The following is a 25,378-nucleotide window of genomic DNA, read 5'->3' on the forward strand; positions in this document are numbered from 1 at the left end:
AATTTTGAAAAATTCAGGTCACTTTTATCTCAAGGCACCAATATGCAATACAGGTGAGTCGCACCATACTGTGTAAACAAGTCGTTAACTTTTCGAATGTTGAGTGATTTAAAGCTGATATTTTCCACCACATTTCAAAGCCATGACGGTCGCTCCTTGCCAAGATGTCTGTCATCCATTCAAGAGGGTTCAAAAACACACATGCATACAGAGAATAAGCCATTGCTGCACGACTGTAAGCGCATTCCTTGCAGTCACGACTGTAGTTAAGTGTCAGATCCCGCCCAGTGCGCACATACACACAATAACAGAGTGTACAGATGTGGAATGCTACCGATGACAGACAAGCTTAAGTGCACGATTTCCATGCTCACAACACAAGCATCTTATCCTGGAGGAGAAAGAAAACGTTAGTGACAAGACCAAATTGAACCGCCCTTTGTCACGGGGATTTTAGGACTCACTCCGAGTAGGTGAAAATCTGAGATACAACAAATAAAAACTGCACAGCTTCATTTAATAATTAAAATCGGATCTGCTAATGCAATAGTTAATGAACTTTGAAACATCCGCCGCTGTAAGTAACACACATGGAGCATCTATACAGAGTGTACAGAAATATCACCAGGAATTATTTTCCCTGCTCTGCGGAAATTATCTTTTCTGTCACTTCTTCTTCCGCTTATTTACATCGCATCTCTGCCGGTAGACGTAAGGGCTGCCCAGTATTTTGCGGCTCAACTAAAAGTGCACAACTCTGAATTTGAATTTGCCTGTACAAATAAAAACAACAAAAACACACAAAAAAACAATCACTTAATCTGCGATATAGTTGCGGTTCACTGCACATTTGCAGGAAAGGCACACAGGGTCAAGTAAAAACAAAAACACGATTTCAGAAGTAAATGTATTTCTCAAATCACCATGCAATTGAATTGTCATAATTAATGTAGTCACTGAGATTCTTTTAGAAATGTATAGCCCTTCATGAAATATAACATTCAATATTACATACATTAGCGATTGACTCCATCGACCATGTGATGGGAGATACCAACGTTTGCAATTGTGACCCTGTCAAATAATATGTAACAGCATAAAGACTGGAGCGAGATTGACGGTGCGATTTCAGCATGGTTACAGTGCAGCCACTCCAGCAGGAGACAAAAAGTTGCTCCACGTAAAAGGCAACTTGTGCGTCCGACAGCTATTTGGTTATGCGCCCGAGTCATGTAAAAAGCTCGCAAACGCTATAAAAAGCAGCATTACTTCAAAGACCTGCGAGTAACTATACAAACAAGATTAAGAAAAAAAAAGAAAAAAAACACCTGAAAGTAGAGCTTTGCGAAGAAAAGTATCTGGACCGCGTCATCTTTGGCATATTACACACACACTGCAAAGACAGCGTATGAAACCCAATTTGCGATATGAGCTGCTGGGAGTAATTGCAGAGCGCTTCCCATCAGTGATGAGTCTTGATGGGACACGCAGTGCGCATCCTGAGGCCTGGGAAGAGAAACAGGATGACGCATTTAAAACCAGCTTACGTGTTCGTGCGTGTGTGAATGATGTTGCATCTCTAAGTCAATTGTCTCCTCTCTTGTGTGTGCGCGGGTGATTCAACAGGATTGGAACTGGTCCAGAATCGAGCAGAGACTGATGTAGAGTGAGTGAAACATGATGGAAAAGTTCAATAATGTTCCCGGGGCCCAAAACAACCTTTCAGCTGATGTGTTTTGAGAAGGACAAATGCCTCAACTGACTCACTCCTTCAGAGCATTCTTGGTCATCGTGGCCAGTTCCCGTAAGAAGAATGAATACATTTAAGTCTCATTTCTACCAAGTACACAAAAGGTTATGGAGAACAGGATATTAAAGTAGTTACTGATGTACCATGTTGCATTTGGATTCTTTGTTTCATTCATTTACAGTATGGTGCGATGTGCTATTTAGACAGCGATGACCATCTGTTTGTTTTTTTACCAAATGGTGGAAAAACTACCTTGGGGTGGGCACATTTTGTGCGTTTAAGGCTCACATTTGAGATTTAAAATAGATGTCAAATGCCAAATTATAAACCGGTGGACTGGATTAGAGACTGTCCGAGTTTACCATTCTTAACCCCACTGCAGAAACTGAACAGTATCGACCATTTGGTCGCAAATGAGAGAAATAGGACCTACGTAAAATTAGCAAACATCTTCTTGTTGAGGATCTTGACGTGCTCAAAAGAGCCCTGTGATCTCCTCAGTGAGCGGGTCCAGGTCAATGTCGTAGAAACAGGGTCGCGTCGGCAGGCCGGGCATGGTGCTCATCTGAATGGAAGACAAGGCACACAAGGACAAAGTCAAGGCCCGGGACAAGATCAGGCATGCCTTTTTGAGGATGACAAGCCAAATACTGCCCATCTTCCAGCAGTGCAGCTTCATAGCAAGAGTTTTAAACTGGCATGCGAGCAGTCCAGACCTGTCACCCATTGAAAAGAACCTTGAGGATAAGCGGTATGGATAACAAATGGATGGATGGTGTGCAGCGAATTGAAATTGAGAGAAGAGGATTTTATCAGGGTGTATAAATCAGACCTAAAAAAAAAAGGTTTATCTGGGAGCAGGGGTCAGTGCTTCTTGAAAGATATAATAAAAGCACAACTGATGGCAGGAGTTCATCAATAGGCAGTATTACAATTTTGATAATAGCCGTAGCTTTAAATTAGCATTGTCCCCACAACACGCTGTATGCACCAAATGAGCAGCTCCCCAAGACTTTCTATCCAAACTTACAGGTTCAATGACTATAATTTCGAGTTAACTCCGCACCATAGAGCAGTGTGGAAAATGACAACCTTCACTTTGGGCATCATGAATTCAGCCAGTCAATGGTGCCTTTGTCCTAACAGCTTGCTAAAAACAAAGGAAGAAAAAAACCCACAACCTAATAACTTGGTAGACAAGTCAGCGACAGAGCTTTCAAGCTATTTTGGGCTAACAAGAGCAGTATATTAATGGTGTGGAAACTAAAATGACCCTCCTGTGGTTATTACAGTTTTGGAGAAAGACAGAACGTCACGAACACCCGGTTTTATTTTAATACCCAAAAAGTTATTTGGTGGAGAATTTTACACAACGCTCCTGATTGGAGGCCAAGGTTTGTCTCCTAAAAGTCCTGCCCCCAAAAACCGTTTGACCCAGCGGACAAGAAAACGATTTGGCAGCATTCTTTGCATGCCTGCTTGCCTGTGACCCAGGGGCAAATTTACAAGACCATTAGTGGAGCTCAGGCGGGAGGAAGTGACCAGGCAATTTCCTGCGCGGGGAAAGGAAAGGCGGCACTGCAAGTAAACAAAACCGGGGGGAGTACTTGCGGCAAGCTCCGAGCCCACTTCTGACGACTGAGGTCATCATGACTCTACAAGGCACACATGACTCAACGTGTGAGCGGACTTGATGGAATTCAATAGTCGCATTACATCCTTATCTAGTGGCTGCCACTAAGTCATGTAACAATGCGGAAACCACTTCCACCCAAGGGCCTCCCTTTGACACCCGAGTTAGCTGAGTAGCCATGATGTCCGAAGAAAGATGACCGCCGCTATTCGCAAAGACTGAAAGTCCACATACTTTTTTTTTTGTTTTATTTGACAAAATCTCCCAATTTTTCAAAAAGCACCGATACACATGAAGGGGGAAGCCAAGTCAAATATTTTCTTTACAATCTGTTCCATGCGGCCCAACCAGTCTAAACACATAATTCTGATTAATTATCATTGTGTGGGATATGAATCAAAGAAGCAAAATTCACCCAATCTTATCCATCTCAAGCTGAGGCCTGATTGGTCGTTACCTGAGCTCTAAATAACTGTGATGTCACTTTCAGTGAATTATTTTTCATTATTATTATTTTTTTCTGTATGTATTATTTTTTTGTGTCATATTTTACTCATTTGGCTTTTTTTTTCTTCAAACTGTAAGGCAAGTCGATGGAATGTCTGACTTTTGTACTATATACTATACTGTATCATAACTGTCAATTTTAAAAAATGTATTAAAAAAAAAATCTCATGGTTTAAATAAACATTGTTAACCTAATTGAAGTTTCATGGTCCAGCACTACTTTTTGTGAAGACGTTGGCAGCCTAAATTGAAAAAAAAAAAAAAAAAAAGTGTTGTGCAACATGATCATCTCTCCATTTCTCAATCTGAAAAGAGAAAACACAAGATGGCAATTGGAGACAAGTGTAGCTCTCTGCTTCTCACGTCTGAGAAAAAACAGCACGAAGCCAAAGTCGGATACTCAACTTGACCACATAAGTCGCCGTATTATACTAAAAAACACAGCGTGCCTTTGTCTGCGACTATCCCCGAGGGTTTCGGACTCACGCTATTTGTGGAGAATATCCTCTCCAAATCACAGTAGCTCACGAAAGGAATGAGGGGATTATAGAATTGAATTCCAACGCAAACAAACTTATAAAATCATCAGACAATTACAGAGAGTGTCAGACGACCGAAAGGGTGAGTCGGTGGAACGTTAGGGAAATTTTTTTTTTGGGCCCCTGACATCAACAAATTGCTTGTGTTGGATCAACATATGGATTGCACGGCATCGTCGACACTAACGGTAATAAATACTGAAGAAATTGCAGTAAAAGGTGCACTTAAAATGCAGGTCAGCTGTGAAGACGGCAACATTTACTGCACTTGTGGGCGCTTGCGCCACAAAAAAATGCGATCAAATATTCCGCTGGACAAAAACAAATTTCATTCAGATCAACTTTGATCTCAAGTGGATTCTTTTCTCAAGGCCAACCTTCAAATATATTGAGTGTTTCAACGTTAACCAAGCGGTGAGCATGAGAAATCTGCTCGAGGAGGAGGTTTTTCGATAAATCTGAGCTGTTTCGGGTTGAACGTGCCGGGTGGAGGCCACGGGATATGAACTCTGAAGAGTTCCATTGTTCTGCGTTTCACCCCTCCCTCACATTTCAGAAGAATGACATCAGTCCCTTTCCTGATTCTTAACCCTGAAAAGACCCCTTTAACCCTTTTTTCCCAGGACTAAATGTCCCCCTGGTCTCACGGTCACCCCCCCCCCCCCCCCACCACCACCAGACCCGGATTGCTCGGATATTTCCCCGTCTAGGAGTCAGTGGGGACTAAGCGAGCGGGTTCCCACCACTCCTGCGACCAAACAGCCTGTGGCTATGTTTGTGGGCATGAAGACTCTGCAGCAAAAAAGTGACAATATGTCACTTATGAAGTTATTTTTGGGATGACCGCATTGTGACTACTATTTGAATGTTGGACTTCATTCACCGAGGATCACGGAACGCAACGAACTGGTTTGCGGCGTGCTTTAAGAATGTCATCGTGTGGCTCAAAGCGCGCTTGTTTACCGCTGTCCGGGTGAAAAATCAACGGGAGACCATGTAAACAAATAAAAAACAAACAAACAATTGTAATTCTACTCCTCTATGTTTGATGAGAAAAATGTGCCTCTCCTTTCCCACATCCAAGGGCATTTTCCATCCAGTCCCCTTCAAAAGTACTTCGTTTTTCTCATCTACTGAAGACATTGGGGTTTTCTGATCAAAAGACAAATATCACAACCAAAGCACCACCAGATATTCAACGTTATTCACTTAAGTCCATTCAATCCTTTTTGCTCACTGGAAAAGTGGGTGGCCTCAAACAAAAAAGGTGCTCTGTCTTGAGTTGTTCAACATTCCTAGACGTAAATACCATGAAATAAAAGCTGGAATTCTCAACTTTTTTGTTATATTAATCTTGACCGGGAGCCAAAATGTCTTCAGTTTACAAGAAAAACAAAGGAACTGACCTTGCCATTGCAATACTTTTAGAAGGGGCTATAAACCTCCACTAAAAATACCGGTTGATAAAACACTGGGTATAAACACACAAATACGAGTCTTTTTCCACACAGATATTTCCTTGAATTATGACCGGGGATGGCTATTTTGCTGGATCTCTGTGTTAAAGTAACTTATTGATCTAATAAATACATCAAAGAACTTCTATGAGACTGTGTTTTGGTTGCGAGTCACAGTTCAAGGGTCGCCAATGGACCAGTGACTCCACGAGGCCGCGGCAGATGAAAGGCAAGAGCCGATTAGACGCCACATCGAGACACCGCCACCCCTTCCCAGCGTGCCCTGGTGTCTGACACCTCGTCATCGCGCCAATCATAGCCCGGCCCTCGGGGGCATCGTGGTGAAACGGCAGGATGTGAAATGTTGAAGGAACCCGGCTCCCTTTATGCTCGACCCCGTTACCGACCGAGAGCTCTGCTATAAATAACCAAAAATATCATGTCTTTCCTTTGTTTTGGTATCAAGACGCATTGATACTGTCTGATGTGTTGGGTCTGTCTCAGTGACAGACTGAGACTACTGTTTTCTTCTCTGATCAAAACAACGTTATCTTCTACTCTGATCAAAACAAGGTGCCCCTAGTGGAAAATCCATGAAGTGCATTTTATGAAAAATATACATTCCGTGTCTTTAATGCATTTTTTTCACTTTTAAATTATCCTGCGGGCCTGACCGAACCTCCTTGGGGCCGGTTCCGGCCCACGTGCCGTATGTTTGACACAACCGCCTTATCGTGTTATCAAGTGACAGGGTGCATGAAAGGGTTCAAATTGGATGAAATGGATTCAATCACATTTGTGCATTGTGAAATCGCAATCTCCTACATACCGTTCCCACGAGGGGATAGATGAAGCCAGCGCCGATGCTAGCGCGAACATCTCGGATTGGCAAATTGAACCCAGTGGGGGCGCCTTTCTTGTCCGGCATGTGGGACAGGGAAAGGTGAGTCTTTGCCATGCAGATTGGTAAAGAACCATAGCCCTTTTTGGGAGGGGTAAAGAAAATTAGACTACAATAGTTGAAATCCATTTCAGACAAATAAGTGCAATCTCACCTGCTGATCATAGTGATTTATTTTGTCCACAGCCTCCGAGGACAGCTCAATGTCATCAGCTCCATACACCTTTTGGGCGATGGTTCGAATCTTTTCCACTATTGGCATCTATCACACCCAGGAAAAACAAAAGAGAGGATGTGGGGAGCAATTTGATTGCGTGAATATGCATTCATGGGACGAGAGAGGTAGAAAGCAATGTTACAGTACTGCATGGTGTGAAAGAAGCATAGCCGAGTTTGACCCACAGGAAAGACATTGTTTCACTTTCAAATTGTCCAAATCCTCGGAATTTTCAGCTTCTCAACAGGAAATACCCTGAGATGTCTGCGGTCCTCCATGAAAGCAGATAGATTATTTTAGTGTTTCATTAACATAAGACATTTGCAAATATCGGCTTTGGACTGTGGAAAACAACGATCAACTTCTTTTTTAATCTAATTTCTGACATTGAGGTCAATGACCAACATAAAATCGAAAACATTGACAAAATAACATTTATTCCAAAAATATATATTTTTAAAAAATCAGAAGTTGTGCAAGATGAACATCACATTCTGGTTGGTAATCAAATCAGTCTTTGTATGAAAGTACAGTATTGTACTCCTGTTGTCGGATGCTTGGCGAGCATGCAGATGCATCCTGGAGAATGGGCGGAGACAGGATCAGTTAATTGGAGTCACAAATTCCCAGGGACACTAACTCAAAACAGCTGACACCCCAAATTCCCCCCACCTCTCTTCCTCCTCCCACATCAGTATTCTCCAACTCAGACGCCACCCCTCCCAAACAAAAAAAAAATCCAAACAGGCAGAGATGATTAGAGGTGTAGGCATCTACGGAATGAGAGTGAGTGGGAGCTGCGAAACTTTCCGTGGGAATACATTGAGACCCTACCAGTCTCACCTCAATGTCGTAGAGGAACCGGAAGTCGCTGGCTCTGCCGCTGGCAGCTTTCACGGCCTGGGCGAGTTCCACAGCACCTCGCCCTCCCTGCGCCCAGTGGTGGCACGGCACCGCGTCGGACGCCCCGCACTCTTTGGCGATCTGACACACGAGCTCTATCTCGGCCTGGGTGTCTGTCCTGAAAAATAGCAGCGTTCTGTATCCATGACAACAAAATGGCTAAAAAGTAGTGAAGGAATGATTCTTTTACTTGAAGACATTTAGCGCTACCACGACCGGAACTCCAAACAGATGAGCGATCTTTATCTGCTTTCTCAGGTTGCTGAGGCAGCCGTGTTTAACAAGAGTGAGATTCTGCAAAGAAAAAGAAACAGAAATGATCAACGAAGTGTCGTGAAAGTGCATATTGTAAAACGGCCGGCTGAAGTTGACATGCAAAGTCATTTCACAAGAAAAAAAAGGGGGGGGGCCCTTTTTTTTTAAATTTACGTTTTCAATCAATAAATAAATAAAAAATGAGATTTTAAAAAATGCTGTTGCAAGAAAAAAAATGTAATTTTAAATGGACTAAGCCAAGAAATAACATGCAGAAGCACATTAGCTCGATCGGCTAAGCGGAAGTGCTGGATAAATATTTAACGATACTGCATGTCTTCTGTATTGCTCAAAATTCACAAAACATTCATTTTTTTCCCCCTCATACAATACAACCATTATACAAATGTTTTGTTTTACTCTCGACACAGTTAAAACAAAAATCCGGACTTCCAATGTATATTCGGAAAAAAATGACGATTCGAGAAGTGTTTCAACGTTATTCTCAGACCAGTGTGAATGAATTTCTCAAACATTATAACCACCCTAATCATCATATTTTCTTTTCAGTGTGGCCCTAAAAAATCCTTCCACCATCCTACTAATAACATCTAACGACACATTTTAGAAATATTTATGAGATGTGGGAGTCTGGCTTAGACTGCCAGGCACATGAACCGCACATTGTTACACCCATGTTTGACCGCAGTGTGTGCACGCATGTGCAGCCATCCTAGCAGAGCTACACCTGGTCTCATAAATTCATTTCACCAGCTCTGTTTTGCCCCAACTACTTCTGGTTCTTGTTACAGGTTTGACAATTCAGCGACGCCGCTACATTATTTAGTCAGCTGAATCTGCCCTGGAGCATGCTTAATCCAAGCCAGATATGAGGATAACACCTCCTCCGCGTTACGGGAAAAAACACATTCAAAGTTGGTTTCAGCTGTCAGTCAAGTCGCTACTCTTTATCGCATTAGCGGGCAAAATGAATGGATAAGGTGTCAGCGTGAAAAGAGGTGGAAGCCAGAAAGAAAGGGTGGATGCAATAAAGTGTCAAGAAAGGCAACCCCCCTTCCCAAAAAAAGACCAAATTACCGTATTTTCCGCACTATAAGGCACTTCAGAGTATAAAGCGTACCTTCAATGAATGGCCTATTTTAAATTGTTTTCATATATAGGATGCGTCGCATTATAAGGCACATAGAAAAGAAGTTTAAAAAAGTGGCTGTGGTTGCATTATGTGTCCACTGGATGGAGCTACGCTAAAGAAAATACAATACAATGCAGCTTTATTTCTATCGAGCCTTCGCAACCGCTGCAGCTGGAACAAAGCGCTTTCCAAAACATTTAAAATACTACATCCAAGAAATCAGAATATTGTTCCATATATAAGGCGCAACAGATTATAAAGCGCACTGTCGGCTTTTGAGAAAATTGAATGTTTTTGTGTGCATCATATAAAGTGGAAACTACAGTAAGTCAGATTTCATTTTTTTTAGTTATGTGATACAGTTGAAATGCAACTCTTGCCACTTGAATTAAAAGCTGTTTTAAACTGTGCATGTGTGCAAATGTCACGGGTTCATCAAAAAGAAAGCCAACTTGCAGCTGGGCTGCCAAACTACGTTACAGAAAGAAGTAAATGACTGATTCGTAATTGAAGTCTTGCCTCGCCTAACAAATTTAAAGAGTTTTAATTGGGCTGCAGGCATCCTGACCGTGGCCTAAATGGAATTAACAAGTGCCTACAAATACTTTTCTGCTTATTTACGTGTCACAAAGAGAGGAGATCGAAAAAAAAAAATGAAAGTGTCTCATACCTCGTCGATATATTCTCGTGGAAGCGGCATGCCGGCGGATACCTGAAAACAAAAATAATCACGTGTTATGAATTTGGGACACATTTTGAAAGGTTTGGGTCAAATCATGACTTTCAAATTACTCAGAAACACAATGCGAAATGAAAGGAGCTTGTTATATACCGTTAAATCGTGAATAAGACGCACGCACGTATAACACGTATACTTTCCGATCAGAGTGAATAATATGAATGAATAAAGATTCAAAACATACCAAAATATCGTAAATGGTTTTCAATCCAGATTAAAAACTCTGCTTTTTCCCCCATAAATAGGATTACGGTCTTATAGTATTTTTAAAATCACGTTTTGGAAAATCTTGTTCCTGCACTTTCCGCATTTTTTGTGATTTTGGTAAGCTATTTTTTTCCCTTTACTTTGCTTTTAAATCTCTTTAACTCGGTTTGCTGCTGCTTAGCAATGTCATACTTTAAATTACAATTCGCTTCGTCCGACCGGACAACTGTGGCGCAAAAATATAATTTGGTGTTTGCGTAACTTCAAATGACATGCCCGCTAAAAAGGCTGTTGACAAAATGCCAGCGGGCAAAATGACACAATGGTGGTTTCTCGGTATTATCATGTCAGTGGGTTGTCGGGGACTTACATGGGGGCCTCCGCCGTGCATCTTCAGAGCCCGAACGGTCGCAACTAGCACCACCACATTGGGCCTCAAGCCCGAAGTCCGGCATTTAATATTGAAGAACTTCTCCATCCCGATGTCCGCTCCAAAGCCAGCTTCGGTCACTGCAATGAGGCGCACGATTTTAGCCACAGGAGCTCGTAGACGTTGCTGGTTGATCATCTGGTCCACGATCGGGGAAATATTTGTAGCTAGGGTTTGAAATATATCTTTGTGACAGCAGTCCTTGGGAGGTTTTTGGAAACATCACATACCGTATGCCTGTGAGTATTGTCCCAACTACAATTTGATGTATTATTTTACAATGTTTTAATGTGTTTAGAGTGTGCAGGAGAGGGGAAAACTATCTATAAAAAGTTGTTTTTTTCCTTTGGTGTTTATGTGCAGTCAGTAATGTTTCACTGCGCCGTCTGAAAGAGTCACAGGGCCTCCCTCTGGTAAGGATGCCCTTACCCACCCGCCTTTTGAACCGGGCCAAGGAAAGCAAACATTGTACTCCACCTGGCATGGCGCCCTTGTTGAGATAAGCTTCCCTGGCTCAACATGCATGCGCGTGCGCATGATAATGCTTGAACAACACTTGCTTGTTTGAGCTAATCTTGAACGAGTCCAGAGATGTATTTCAAAGCTACAACCAGTTCAATAGATGCTTGAGCAGGCCACGCCCATTTTCCCATTAATGGACTTTTCTCAGATAAGCTGAAAAGCAGAAAAAGCGGGCAGAGGCACTTTCACAAAAAAATAATTTCCAAAATCTACTGATGAGCTTTCGGACAGTCAAAGTACAACACGAATCAGCCGCGGTGCTTGGCATCAGTTTTAAAGAAGCATGAACTGAAAGGATCAAGAAAATAAGCAAATTGTTGCGTGCAGTTACCATTTGGTGCCTTGATGGGCTCTTTGTGACCACCGGACAAGACGGAAAGCCAATTCATCATGACTTGCTGCGAGTCACAGGAATAGCTGATTGATCTTCCCATGTACAAGCTAAGTGAATTATCCATCTGGTCATCTCATGTTTTTGAAGCATGAAATGATAAACGGCTCCATTCTCCTGGTATGACGAGGCATCAAAACCACACCGACTTTCTAAATGTCAACAAGTACGGCATTCGGCATGTGGGGCTGTGAGCGTAATGAGCAAACGGCTAACCCGGTTAACATTTCAAAACGAATGAATGTGATCGCGCTGACGTGAATGGGACACATGCTAGGAAACGCGGCAAGTAAATCGGCGTGATTTGGTTAGGCGGCAGCGGGTTGGTCTCGTGGTGAGCGGGTTAGCAGTCCCTTCAACTTGCGTTGCTGCGCTTCCTCCCACCTTCCCAAAAGATAGCTTTAAGATTCATTGAAGCTTGAATTGAACATAAGTGAGTTGTTTTCGTCATTGTCAATGTTATGCGCAAGCTCTTGCAAATTTCCGTCTCTGGGTGACGACCTTGAGCCATCCCCAGAGACAGGATGGACATGACGGCGGATGCCATGCGGAGGGGGGAAAAAAAAAGAACAAGCAACTAGCAACATGTACTTCCTGTTAGGCCAGTTTTACATCATAAAATGTTAGCTTGCTGTATCGCGGTTCATCATTCGGTCATTGATTGGATTGGAAGACATTACAGTCGATCACAAAATAGATCAAATATATAGTAGAGGTAAGATCCAGGTCAATACTAAAAATGTAACAAACAGTGAGAATGAGGGATTTCAGCTGACAGAGCGACTTCATTTAAGGTCGAGGTGACTTGAAAAATGATAACACAGAGCCCAATGAAGCGCGGCCATGAAATTGAGCACCCCCCGCCAACCCGGCCCTCATGCGTCCTTCAGCGAGTTCAACAAGAGTTCATTTTTCAACTCAGCTTTACAGGTTTACGCTAAAACAACACCAACAAAAATCTTTACCTGCATTTTAGTCGCCGTTTGCCATTTGTGAGCACGTTTGCTTATTTTTGTGGCACAGTAGGTTTGGTGCCTGTCAAAGAACTTTTGAATACCGCAGAAAACCTGGATAAAAGCTGTAGATTAACTATTTTTCTAGATTGAAGTGGCATTTTTTTTAAAACTTATGAAAGATAATTTACTCTTATTTAAAAGACACATTAAAAGACGCGTGGGACATCTGAAAGACGTTCATCTGCACTCCTTGAGTTTAATTTCATTTGAAATTTTGGATTCAATCATTCCGTCTGCCTTTCATCTCATTTGACGTCATTGTCCTTGTGCTCCACACGCGTATGAAATGCTATTTTCCAAAAATTATCCATGAAAGAGAACAGCGATACAATTCCTCCAAGTAGCCATTTTGACCGACTTCTTGATGCAATCGCTCTCCTTTTTTTCGGAAGAGTGTTCATCAGTTTATGAAGCGGTTTATGACCTGTTTAATGCTTTTGTCACAAGTGTCTTTCACAGTCAGGCCGTTTTTGTCGCAGTGTCACACTATTGCACACCTCAGCAATTAGCTCCAAGGATTAAAGGAGGTGACTTGGGTAGGGGGCAGATTTTTGAAGTTGAGGCAGCAAGTTGATGGGAGTGGAAGGAAGTGCGTTTGCTCGGGGGTGGGGAGGTCATCATGCATCCCAGCTGCCGCTTTGGGGGACGACGGGCGGGAGGTCGAGTTCCTCGCATACCCGAGTGTTGAGTAACAATCCCGCAGACAGGTAGGGCTCGATGACGTCTTGTGTAATTTTCTCCAGACCCAAATATTGTCTTAAGTAAATGACCGAATACGACGGCAAGAAGTGCAGACGGCCGATGACCTTAAATGACACCCAAAAGCAGATTTTGTCGGTTTGTCAAGGGCTGCCCTTAATGCAGAACAGATTGACAAACAGATCCCTGTTGATGGCGGCGCTGCATCACTTTGGATACGAGAGCTGCACAGCTTTTGAGTAGAAAATAAAGATGAGGTGGCAGTCTGGGTTTCTCATGTCATATATCAGGAAATAAATTGTTATTTTCTAAGAAGTTACTCTTTTATTTGATTGGTTCCGTGCTTAATTTATCATAGAAAACCCATCTTTGGGCCTTTAAAGATCAGTCAAAAAGCTCAAAAACAATCAATAAAGGTTTGATTTGAGATTTCTGTGAGGAATCCCTTTCAGCAGTTTTGTCTAACCTTGCCATATTTTTCAGCAAATTATCAGAGGGCGTCCGACAAGGAAGGGAGGGAACGAGTGATGGAATACAAGTGTGGAAGTGTTTTTTTTCTGTTCCTTTTTAAAGAGATTTGCAGTGTTTTGAAACCCAACACTGGTTACCTCATAACAGCTGACTGCCCGCCTGTGTTCAACGTGTTAAAAGTGTTGTTTACCTGTTATCGCGCACACAACGGAGCTTCGTGTATACATCTAAATCATTCGACAGTGGCCGCGAAGGCCCGCCAACCTGCATTCCAAACATGTTTCTGCTGCCAAAGTAAACGTAGACAACAAGAACAGATGAATAGATGGATAGATTTTTTTTTTTTAAATGGAAAGGCTCATGTACTCCTTGGTGTTAAAAGGATTAGCGTGGCTTACTCCAAAATTCCTGAGGGTTTTAAGAATTTACTAATTTTTCAATTTACTTCCTTCCTCTTTCCTGTCTGTTTTCACGCAATCTTCCCACCAATTTCCTAGAAAGCTTCACCGGATAACGATGCCAGAGTAGCAAAGAATGTGGGCCAAAGGCTGCGAGAGTAAGGAAGTAATTCCAAGTGTAAGTCGAGCCTGTATTTTAAAACGTGACTCCTTGTCTCCGTCGTGAGTATGGGTAACACTTGATCTGTATGCGCAGGGGCGGTGTGCACTTACCCACAAAGCCGTCCCGTCCCACCAACTTCAAAGCCAGCTTGTCTGCGAGGACCGAAGAGTTGCCATGGGCGATGTTGGCGAAGGGCCCGGCGTGGACAAACACGGGTGAACCCTGCAACAATGGCGAGGGGGTATACAAGACACACAAGCGTTTAGTCGGACAGTGTAACCAACAGCAACTCACTCAGCTACGGTTGAAATTGGAAAAGGACCTTTTCTTTCACGCGACATCTTTCGAGGACAATGTTGGGGGATGAGTGTGGGCTGGCAGCACATACAGTGCATAAAATGGGGATTAAAAAAAAGTTCAAAGGGGTCTGACTAACAAAATGTGCTTGCTAGCAGGCTTGTTTTCTCCTCCTGATGAATGAACAAATGGATGGGAAACCCACAGCGTCCGGGTCATAAAAAGGCCTACGAGAGCCATCATGTTGCTCCGCGATAAATGTCAAGCTTGGAAACAACATTACTGATGCACAACCACCAGTAGGTGGCATCAGTGCTCCATTTTAGGTTTCAAATCAGCAGAGTTTGAGTCCACTGGGAGAAACTGCTGCATTTTAAAAACTTACCTATTCAATTTTTTTGTTGCTCAGGCCGAAGGAATAAAAACGAGAGCTTCGGTGTCATCTTGTTGGCATCCTGGTGCCAATGAATCAATGTTGAAGTTAGTTGAGGAGCTTCGTTTAGACGAAAACCGTGCTTTGCCGCCACCCCGTGCCATCTGCATGCAGCACTTACTCATTCGAATGCCCTTCAAGTGGGCAACGAGAGCCAGTACCGTCCATCCCCCCCCCCCTTTGACTGATGAGTGAACTTCATAACCCTGGTATAAAAAAAAAAAATCTACAGTATATATCCTTGTATTGTAACGAGGATGTAGAAGGCTAAAACCAGCGATGTAATTTAATGATGACGATGATAAAGCTTTGTTGCCAAACTGTCTTGTACCGTAGTGCGCACAATTCAACAAACACGAAGGAATTAAATCATTTTGCGGCATACGAGGAACATGTGAAAGACAAATGGGGCTAAGCGATCCATTGTTAGACTGCGGGGAGGAAAAAGGAAGGATTGAGGAGGCCACACATGATTTTCGAAGCTTTTGTTTGCATTCCCCTCCCGCTGTTCACATCAACGCTTTCACGTCGGAGAAAGAGATCATCCCCTTCTTCACACATTTCGGACCAACGCTAACAACGTTGTGCATTGTTAGATACCCCCGACGCACGTCACCGCCGTGATTTTGTACCTGAACTTTGAATCGCTCCACTTGACCCTTTCCAACATCTGCGCATGAATGAAAAGTGCCGTAATGGGAAGTGATGAAAGAAAAAGTAGAAAGATGTCCAACATTCACCGGATGGATGTGAAGATTTTTTGGGGGGGAGGTATAAACGGAGGTCATGAACAAAACAGGAAGTTGGCCCATTTACATGGGCGTGTGTGTGTCTGTATTATTATATATATTTTTTTGTTTGAAAAAAAAAAAATCACAAGTATCGAGACCACAAAGGACTCGATACACAATCTGCACTGGATGGAAAATTCACACGGAGCGCGGAGGCCCCGCAGACCACGAAACCAGGTCCCTGACCAGACTCACAGGAAACGGCTCGAACAACACGACCACAGCACTTCCTCCGAAAAAACAAGGGGGAAAAAAAAAAAAGTTATCTCTGCTGCGTGCCCTTTCCACTCCCCACAGCACCGCCAAAAACAGACAATGTGGGACATTCCAAACAAAAAAAAAGATACCCGAAAACAACGCTGATTTCAGCCGCCCCACTGCAAACATTGTGTGGTGAACAATACGATGCAGCTTGAGCAAGACATTTTTTTTCTAAGGATGTTAAGTTCAAGGAATTCTGCCCTTGACGCGACAGAGGCTGGATGGCACATGTCTGTCAAGGAATGTCAGAAATAAGTGTGACTTTTCACACATTTCGGAAGTCACACCAGATGCCGACGTGGACCTTGTTGGGCATCCAATTAATCGATTGCAGGATGCGGTGACGCAAAGTCGCGGCAAGTTTTTGGGGGAACGGCAGATAAATTCCGGTTCTTCTGTTATCGCTGTTTTGCAGGATCTGTGTGTCCAAACGAATCATGTAAGAATTTTCCAAACCATTCGTTTTATAGTCAAAACTCTCCAAAATACCAAGTAGACATTACAAGAAGTGTTTCTCTGCCCGCTATCAAAGAAATTTGAAGACATGTGTTGCAATGTGAGCAAGATTGGTCTTCTCCAAGCTGCCCAACTTGATCCTTAGATGGCGAGCCAGGAGGAGGAAAGAGTCCATACCTCAACTTTTAAGAACTCTCTGTGGAGCGCTTGTCATTTGACTTGACAGCAGAGGCCGAGGGGAGCGAAGGCCTTTTAAATTCCCCGTTTATCCTCCTGAGATAGTCATCAGAGGAAGCTTAAGCCGAGATGGGCGCGGTGTGTCTGAGATGAAGTGGCCGTGACGCATGGCGACTCACCTCAAGGGTTTGCATCAGCGTGGGCTTGATGGCGTCCTTCATAAGCACGGCCAGCGCCCCGCTCACACCCTGACAGCAGACAGAAACATGAGTCTACTACAACACAAATACAAGATCTTAAAGCAATGTCTTAAGTGAACGGTCAAATTCTAGGGGAAAAAAAAAGTTAGAATTGTCCAAGATGAAGAATTAAGATTCAAGGGTCAAACCACAACCTGATTAATGGCTTGATTTAAGAGGTGTTACTCGGCAATTATGTCATACGCCGTATTTCCACAGATCCTAAAGTGTGGGGTGGTAAGAGACTAAAGTGATTTTATAGCGGAGCCTTCACTGCCCTTGAAATAACACATGCCACAGTCCTCCATGGGAAACCAGAGCCGGTTGACCTTGTCGGCTGGACATGCTGAGTGGTGCTTAAATGAGATGTTTTCTTTTACATTTTTTTAAGGTGGGGGAGGCTGGGGGGTTTGGATTTACCATGTTGTTTTGGCCGGTTCAACTGCAAATCAGGGACATCTGCATTCATTGTGAAAGCAGACCGTCACAAAGAAAGACTTAATCGTCGCAATTATAAACACACATGAATGAAACTCCCATTTTCCTGCAGGAATGCCGAGACGTAGCCGTGATAAAACTGAGTGCGGGGAGGGTGTGACTGTCTGTTCTCACACTGCGGGGATGCAAAGATCAAACACCCACCAGGTCCTCTGCGGTGACAGGCTGTCCGGAACGGCTGGTCCCCACCACCATGCGCGCCAGTCTTTGTTTCATGTCCTCCAGGCTGTCTGCCAGAGCCAAGATAGCCATGATCTCGCTGGCCACCGCAATGTCGAAGCCTGTCTGGAGTGTGTGACAAAACCATGCACAATGTAAACTACAAGAAGAAAAAAAAGCCAATTAAGAGAGTTGAAATAAATTGTGATATTGACTTTGATAAATGCATGTTGTCGTGACATAACTGCGAGGATGAAATGAGCAGCCCTTGGTTTTAAACAGACTAGATCATTTTTGTGTCATATTTATTTGCGAGTGGGGACGACCCGCTGGGAGGAGTACAGAAAACCCGAGCTGAAAATGTAAAATAACTTTTCACTACAGGGATCCACCGATGGATGGAATATTTATTTTCCCCACTCCCACCCTCACTCCCTCCCTCTGTTGGAAAACCCTCAGGGGCGAAATTGTATTTTGTGAAGGATGAACCAAAACGAAGGCGATAAACGTAAGCATGTGCTGAACCAGTGGAGAAGCTACGCTAGGTGTAAGTATGTGTGCGTGGATCATTTTTCGCCTTCTTCAAATATTTGCTTTGACTTTGGCTCGCTGGCTTCCTATTGGAGGAGAAATGTGCGGGATTTCATTAACTGTCCTCAACAAAGAGATATGAGGGGTTTTTTTCACAGCGTGTGAGAGTGGGTACTTGGGTAGTCACCAGCAAGCTGACCTATTCACACCCATAAAGAGCACCAAAACAAAAACTTTTTTTTGTTTGCAGATTTTTGTCTCCGTTGTAAAGTTACACACTCAACAACAAAGTATTATAAAACAAAGTTTCTGCCTGTAATTCATAATTATCGTGGCACCAAAAAGTTATTTTAATTCAGATTTTTTAAAATTCATTGGACGATAAATCGGTTATCAAAATATAATTCTGCCAAATATTGGAATTGGCCTCCTAAAAAATCCCTATCGTCGGGCCACGGTCAACATATAAGTGATTTTTTTTTGTGCGATCCCAAAAATGTTTTCATCTTTGTGCAATGATCATGCACTTAAAAAAATAATAATAATCAAACAAACAAACCTCTCTGATTTGTCCTTTTTCAGTGCTGGCCTGCCCGACGGTGATCTTCCTCAAAAAGCGGTCATTTGTATCAACCACTGCAAAACAAGGGAAAAGAAAGAGGGGTTGCACTTCCTGCAGTATTGTACTACTGAAAGACGCAAACACAGACACACCAGAAAAAACGTTAAAAAGGGGAGAGGGTTTATCTCCCGTGACACACTTAAAAGTGCTTATAATGTTGCGGGGTTAAAAATGCTCTTTTCACCCCCATTCTCTCGGATGCTGGAATTTTTACTGCCAGTTCTGGTGTTACACATATTAAATAAAAAAAAAAAAAAATATATATATATATATATATATATATATATAGTTAACTTTAGTTCAGATTTTTATGGCAAGTGTTTTTGTCGTCTGTGTGCTTTTTAAAAAGGATGCCCGCTGGACTCTCACGGCCAACATAAAATCAACAACTTTTTTTTTTTTTTTTACCTCTCTGCCAGGTGATCTTGGAAGGGTCGAGGTCAAGACGGACAAAAGAACTAACTTCCTGGGGCGTGAGAGAGGCAGGGTCGCTTTTGTCGATGCCGAGACGCTGGAATGAAAAGAGACGAGATGTGAGAACAGGACGTATGTGCTTTGTTAAAAACGACTCAACTTTGTGTTCATCAGGACATTTGCGATTTGCGATCTTGAATAGAAAGAAACAGTACCGCTTCACCTTTTGGGGACAGTGCCATGAAATGACCATCACCTGATAAATATTTCACATTAGTCCAAACTTGATCTCTGTATAACTCTTAAATTCATATTTATTGTCCTTACCAAGTAACCTACCAAGAATTATGATATTGTCAATGGTTTCACAATAAAATGAACCCCATATAAAACTCTGGGCTCATACGAACTCGTATGACGCTGTACTTGGGAGGATGGGAACAGCTGGAGAATTTGAAGACAGGATAACTGATCCCACTTACGCGCAGCCTGGCAACCTGGATGGGCGAAAATCTTCTCACTCCGTTGACTGACGGCACCAGTCGACTGTACAGACCCTTGGATTGGACAAACGAGACAAAAGCCAGGTCGTTTGAGGGAACGCGACGCTTTTGGGTGAAATGACTGTATCTTCATACCTTGTCCGACTGGGTGGCCTCGTGAAGCATCCTGGCGTCGATGGCTGCCGCCACCAAGTTGTTGGCAGCGGTGATAGCGTGAATGTCACCCGTCAGGTGGAGGTTGAACTAAAACGCAGACAGAAACCCAAATTCTCATTTTTGTTTCTTGGAAAGTACACAACTTTATTTTCTCCAAAATTTTATTCTCTTTATTTTGCCGGGTTTCTCTTGGCTGCACAGGTTTTATGTTCGATTTTGTGCAAGACATGAGCTTTCTTGTCTTATTTGGATGGCTGGAGCTTTGAAGATGAACTCCTTGCCTTGTGTCCCACTTCTCCATGTCAACCTTTTTGACTCTGTTACTTTGAAGATTTTTTTTTCCAAGGGAACACTAATCCTGCTAAGGGAGGCTGTGTGTGTGTGTGTGTGTGTGTGTGTGTGTGTGTGTGTGTGTGTGTGTGTGTGTGTGTGTGTTTTACCTCCTCCATTGGGATGACCTGAGCATATCCCCCTCCTGCAGCTCCCCCTAGACATGAGAAGAAAAAAAAAAAAGCACAGTCAGAGGCATACAACAAAACAGGGATGCACAAAGACGGAGTGCTGAGTACTGGACTCTGAATGAACTGCTCACTCCATGACACAAAAAGGCATTAGGGTATGAAATGACAGCTACATGCTGACAAGAGACACAAAAAAAAAAACCCTGATACGTTCCAAAGTAGCAATGTCCGTTGATGGCTTTGCCGAAAGAACACGTTAGTGTAGTCACGTGGATGGAAAGTTTTCTTGCCAACTAAATCATTAAAATTTGAATTCTAATTTTACACCAAATAAAACCCATTGTTCACAATATTGTAGCTGTTTTTCCTCTAAAAAAAATAAAATAAAGTACATCTTTATTTATATAGTGCTTTCACGACCGCTGCAGCTGGAACAGGACGTTCAACTTAGAATAAGATCGAAAATCCGCGTTTGTGAAAGGCCAAAAATGCTTTAGTTTGTTTATAAAATTAACTTTGAGGGGGGAAAAAAAACACTTGCAGGTTTGGTCGCCAAAAGAATTCCTTCAAAATTGAGCCACCTAAAATCTGTTTCACTTCACGACAATTTTGCAGGAATTTAGGAGGCATGCGAGTCATGAATAGACCTAAAACAAATTCTCAATCATCCATACCTGAAAAGAACAGAGGAACTATGTCATTTGGGTTTAGAAGCAGCCATTTTAGGGTCAATTTGGTTCTTTTAAGGATTTTTTAAAAATGTTTTACTAGGTCTCCTTAAAAGCTGAACTTGGATTTGGACTACGCTAACAATCTGACACGTAAGGGCCTATTCATCGCTGCTTGCAGCTTTAAGTATTCGTGTATTTCTCAGTGGTGTAGAACGTCACTTTTTCTAATAAGTAGCTCCCATGTTGCTGAAAAAAAATTAATCCATGCAAAATATTGAAAACACTTCTCGCTATGTAGTAGTGCAAACTACAGCACTGTAACTATAGTGAGGTATCGCTAATTTCGTAGACTGGGTGCGGTTTCGATCAGAGGTGTCAAACTTGTTTCATTTGTGGGCCTTGTGGTTGAGGTGAACAACCACGCCACGTCGTGCTTACCCTTAACACCAAAGGTGGGTCCCTGAGAGGGTTGTCGTAGACAGGCGAAAGAGTTAAGCTTCAGGTGAGCAGACAAGGCCTGCACTAAGCCGATGGTCACGGTGCTCTTCCCTTCGCCGAGGGGGGTCGGAGTTACGCTAACAGAAAACAGACAAGTTTTAGCCTCGTGTTTCTGAAGGAGTGATGGGAACACCAAGCCAAAAGTGATGACATCAACTCACCCGGCAACCAGGACGTATCTGCCGTCAGGCTGCGCTCGGAGGCGGTCTAACAAGGAGAGGCGGACTTTTGCTTTGCTCCTGCCGTAAGCTTCGAGCTCTTCTGGCAACAGGCCAATCTCCTCTGCCAACTGTTCAACTGCCTTGGGTGTCTGAGCTCTGGAAATCTCAATGTCACTAGCAAACAAAAATAGTGCACGCACAAAAAAAAAATAAAAACAAGCGCCACATTCAAATCAGTCCATTCAAGGGTTATGCAGAAATGGCGAAATGTCACATGAACGAGACCTTGATGTACCTTGGTACGGGCGTCAGGGGCTGTAGGTTGAGACTGCGCAGTCGCCAGGGTCGAAACTGCTGCTCCTGGAGCCTCCGACTGCTGCGCACCACATTCTTGTACACACAAAAAAAAAACCCCAAAATTTTAAAAAACAACAACAATAATAAGAATACAATACAAAGTTAGAAAAACAAGTCGTCCTGGCTGACAAAGGGGCATACCTGTATTCTGTACGCTGCCGTCAGATACGCCAACCCGGACTTTGAAGACATCCCAGACTCATCTGGAAATGAATAAAAACCGATTTGAGTACTATGTGGTCCATGACAACCCCGCTCCACAACAGAGAGAAAGAAGACTGCAAGCCGGCATTGCTTCCAGTACCTGTGTGTAGGGTGGGCTCCCAACGGATGACCGCAGCCCCCGGCTTGATCCAGGTGGATGGAATGTAGAGAGGATCTGCACCGAGTAGGACCACAGCATCGGCCTCCATCACCTGGGAAAAATGATTCCCATGATGAGTCATCAAAACAACGGCAGTGAATAGAAGCCACAAAAAGAGGAAAACATACTTGTCTCTGTAGGTTCTTGGTATTGGAATGACTTTTGAGAACTGCCATTCCACTTCTCTCCAGGAAGCACTGCAGGGCCACTCCAGGAGGTCCTTCAGCAACAATCATCGCTAGTCTTCCTCCTTCTACGGGAGAGTCTAGAGCAACATATTTTCCTTTGACAATATTGTGTAGCTTTCATGAACATTCACTCATTCCTGTCTTCTGAATTAATATACGATAGATTTTATGAACCGCAGACTGATTAACCAACCAGTTGATTTAAATCATCCCATTAATCTGCCCAAATGACTTTAATCAATACTTATGGGGAAACTTCAAGGGACCAAAAAAAAGAAGTTACTTCATTATGTGTTTTTTTAAATTAATTGGTCATCTGAATTTTATTCTTCCGACTATCAGAACTGGCCTCAAAAATCCTTATCAGTCAAGCACTAGATTTTATAAAGTGGACTGCAGTGGTTGCTTCAGGTACGAGTGACCCAACTTCAGAGTTTGTCGAAGTACGACCCCTCGTTTTTTCCCTGAGTTTTTGACTTGCAAGCAAAAAGTTGACACGGGAGTGCTTTATGGTGGCAAGGAAAGCAACAACCCCACATAAAAAGCCAGGCTGTCAAAGTGTGCATTCAGAAATGATTGGGAAAAAAAAGATGTCACAAGGCAACACGCGCAGAGTTAACTCACCGTGTTTTCGCAACAGATCCATGACGGCGCTGGCAACAGGCGGCACAAAGCCTTTGTTCAGGTCCCCTTGCACCAAACGACCCATGTTCAAATACGTTATCCTATCGTAAAAGATGGAGAGAAGCACACGTATTGAATGGGTCTTAGTTACAGATATAACAAGATTTGTCTACCTTTAGTCAAGGAATTTGCAGCAACGCCGTTGAAATGCTATGTTCTCATGAAGCTTAAAGCAGGCTACCCCAAAGTGTTAAACGTGCAAGCATTTCTATTTTCGTTGGAATTAAGAAAAGCATCTGCATATGTGGGAACGTGTTACAGCGTCAATGAGGTGGACATGGAAGGACAAGGCCAAAATCAAGACCAGTGGATGATTTGACCAAGATTTTCAGGTTTCTACTTCCCACTGACACTATCAGAGAGGCATTTGTTGAAAAAAAAATGTGAAAAAGGCTGTACAGAATTTTTACTTCAGTTCAAGTAGGACTACTTTTCTGTTAGATAGCATGGTGGCGCCATCTTGTGGCATCTTGATGCAGAGGAACTCGGAGACAAACTTTATGTCAATGGAAGCAAGCCTAAGAAGCAGAAGTTACAAGAAAATTGTTGCGGCATGTGTACACGTACATGCCGCCATTTTTTTTCTTAAATCAAATCATTTGAAGGGATGGCAATTGAAATTAATCAGCAAAAAATATCTATAAGAATCAATACCAGTTGGCCCTAGTTAAAATAATTAATAACTGCAATTATCGACATTTCAAACATTTTGGGGAGGGCATCAATGACTCAATTACAGCAATTATTCATAACAAAGCCCGGGCCCCCGTGACTGTATTCCAAAGCTGCCATTTTAATGACACACTTTAAATAATTAAACCTCTCTATAAAATGTGAGCCATTGTGTATTCCTCCAAGTTTTTACCCGTCGACGTCCTTCTCGGGTTTGAGAGCGTCGAGCACTCGGCTGGTGAGGGAAGCAGGGGGAAGGTGGAGGTAGATGCCGTGCACCCTGGGGTCCTCGTTCAGCTTCAACACCTCCTCGACGATCTATTCATGCGGAAAAAGCAAACGTGTGACGCGACTTGAGCTAACAGTTGAAGGCATTAAAAAAACGGAACACACATCAACTCATTTCGGGAAATGAACAATGTGATCATCGCCGGTCTCCACATATTAGTTTATTCGTCTTTGCTGAATATTTAACCAACAAATAAAGACAAATGGGGAAATCTTTATTTGCAAAATGCACTATTGATATACTGTAGCTTCACGTGGTGAAAGAGCGATAAATAGCCCTGACAGGGGCCAAGATCCAACGTGAAGTCAATTTCGCTTCTTGTCAGATGTCAGTAAGTCACAGTTGAGCAATCATCTAATTGGATTTTGCAGTTCAGATGCGGCTGATCACATGCCGTGTAAACAAACAGCCGACGGAATGCTAAGAGCATGCACAGACTCGCTAAAGATGGAAGTGCCTGTAGAGTTTAACTTTTTTTTTTGCTCCACTTACTTCATCTTCGCTGTCCTTGGCTAGACAGATCTGTGTGACGTTTAAGCCGACCTGGGGGAGAATGTCATGAAAAACCGATCGTCTGCAACATGGTATAGAATGGTGAGGACAAAAAAAAAAAAGGGAGTTAGTTATTCATTCACATGTAACTATTACCTTTCCTGCTATTTTCTTATTGATCTCCAACAGGCTGTCATCTTCGCCCACCTTTGAAATAAAATTACTCTGAAGCCATGTCATGTTTTAAAGGAGCTTGAGTAAAATATAAAAGCCATGACTACCTTGATGATGGCAAGCAGTGGCTGGACTGATAGATTCTTTCTCTGCAGGGCCACGATTGCCTCTTTGCTGGTTTGAACCACATCCCTATGACAGAGAAAGGAAACAGAACAAAAACGTTTTAGATTATACTCTCTCTAAAGTACGACCAGTATGGATTATTTGAGGTTAAACTTGAATACACTTGGGGGGGGGGGGGGGGTTATAGGCAAAGGGATCTTATTTTACCTCCCAGCATCATCATGTGTGAGACATTACGAGATCCTGAAATTTATATATAACACTGAGAACACAACTGCTGCTGCTGGGCAGAATTAAAAGCCTGAGCTGTTCAGTTTGTACAACGAAACGAATTTCAAACATTGAGACTAACA

General features: G+C 42.9%; 1 protein-coding gene across 3 annotated transcripts in view; it reads right to left on the reverse strand.

Annotated features, from left to right (window-relative positions):
- LOC147187793 (monofunctional C1-tetrahydrofolate synthase, mitochondrial-like) overlaps nt 1-25,378 on the reverse strand; it is a 26,892-nt gene continuing 1,514 nt past the window's right edge. For all 3 annotated transcript variants that reach the window (XM_086100158.1, XM_086100157.1, XM_086100156.1), the window contains 27 exons: nt 25,007-25,091; nt 24,882-24,932; nt 24,726-24,776; nt 24,138-24,262; nt 23,213-23,313; nt 22,529-22,665; nt 22,341-22,452; nt 22,178-22,239; nt 21,975-22,069; nt 21,680-21,853; nt 21,459-21,595; nt 20,329-20,375; nt 19,868-19,975; nt 19,712-19,786; nt 19,224-19,326; nt 18,753-18,829; nt 17,648-17,788; nt 16,946-17,014; nt 14,462-14,573; nt 10,632-10,771; nt 9,986-10,027; nt 8,098-8,201; nt 7,848-8,025; nt 6,942-7,049; nt 6,716-6,868; nt 2,184-2,315; nt 1-1,506 (listed from right to left, as the gene is read on the reverse strand). In XM_086100158.1, the coding sequence (XP_085956284.1) occupies nt 2,226-2,315; nt 6,716-6,868; nt 6,942-7,049; nt 7,848-8,025; nt 8,098-8,201; nt 9,986-10,027; nt 10,632-10,771; nt 14,462-14,573; nt 16,946-17,014; nt 17,648-17,788; nt 18,753-18,829; nt 19,224-19,326; nt 19,712-19,786; nt 19,868-19,975; nt 20,329-20,375; nt 21,459-21,595; nt 21,680-21,853; nt 21,975-22,069; nt 22,178-22,239; nt 22,341-22,452; nt 22,529-22,665; nt 23,213-23,313; nt 24,138-24,262; nt 24,726-24,776; nt 24,882-24,932; nt 25,007-25,091 (2,677 nt within the window). In that variant the 3' untranslated portion in view covers nt 1-1,506; nt 2,184-2,225. The remainder of the gene's footprint in view (nt 1,507-2,183; nt 2,316-6,715; nt 6,869-6,941; nt 7,050-7,847; nt 8,026-8,097; nt 8,202-9,985; nt 10,028-10,631; nt 10,772-14,461; nt 14,574-16,945; nt 17,015-17,647; nt 17,789-18,752; nt 18,830-19,223; nt 19,327-19,711; nt 19,787-19,867; nt 19,976-20,328; nt 20,376-21,458; nt 21,596-21,679; nt 21,854-21,974; nt 22,070-22,177; nt 22,240-22,340; nt 22,453-22,528; nt 22,666-23,212; nt 23,314-24,137; nt 24,263-24,725; nt 24,777-24,881; nt 24,933-25,006; nt 25,092-25,378) is intronic.

The sequence above is a fragment of the Hippocampus guttulatus genome, chromosome 20, assembly GCF_054856545.1.
Source record: "Hippocampus guttulatus isolate MCC_2025c chromosome 20, RoL_Hgut_1.0, whole genome shotgun sequence".
In the NCBI taxonomy this organism is placed as follows: Eukaryota; Metazoa; Chordata; class Actinopteri; order Syngnathiformes; family Syngnathidae; genus Hippocampus; species Hippocampus guttulatus.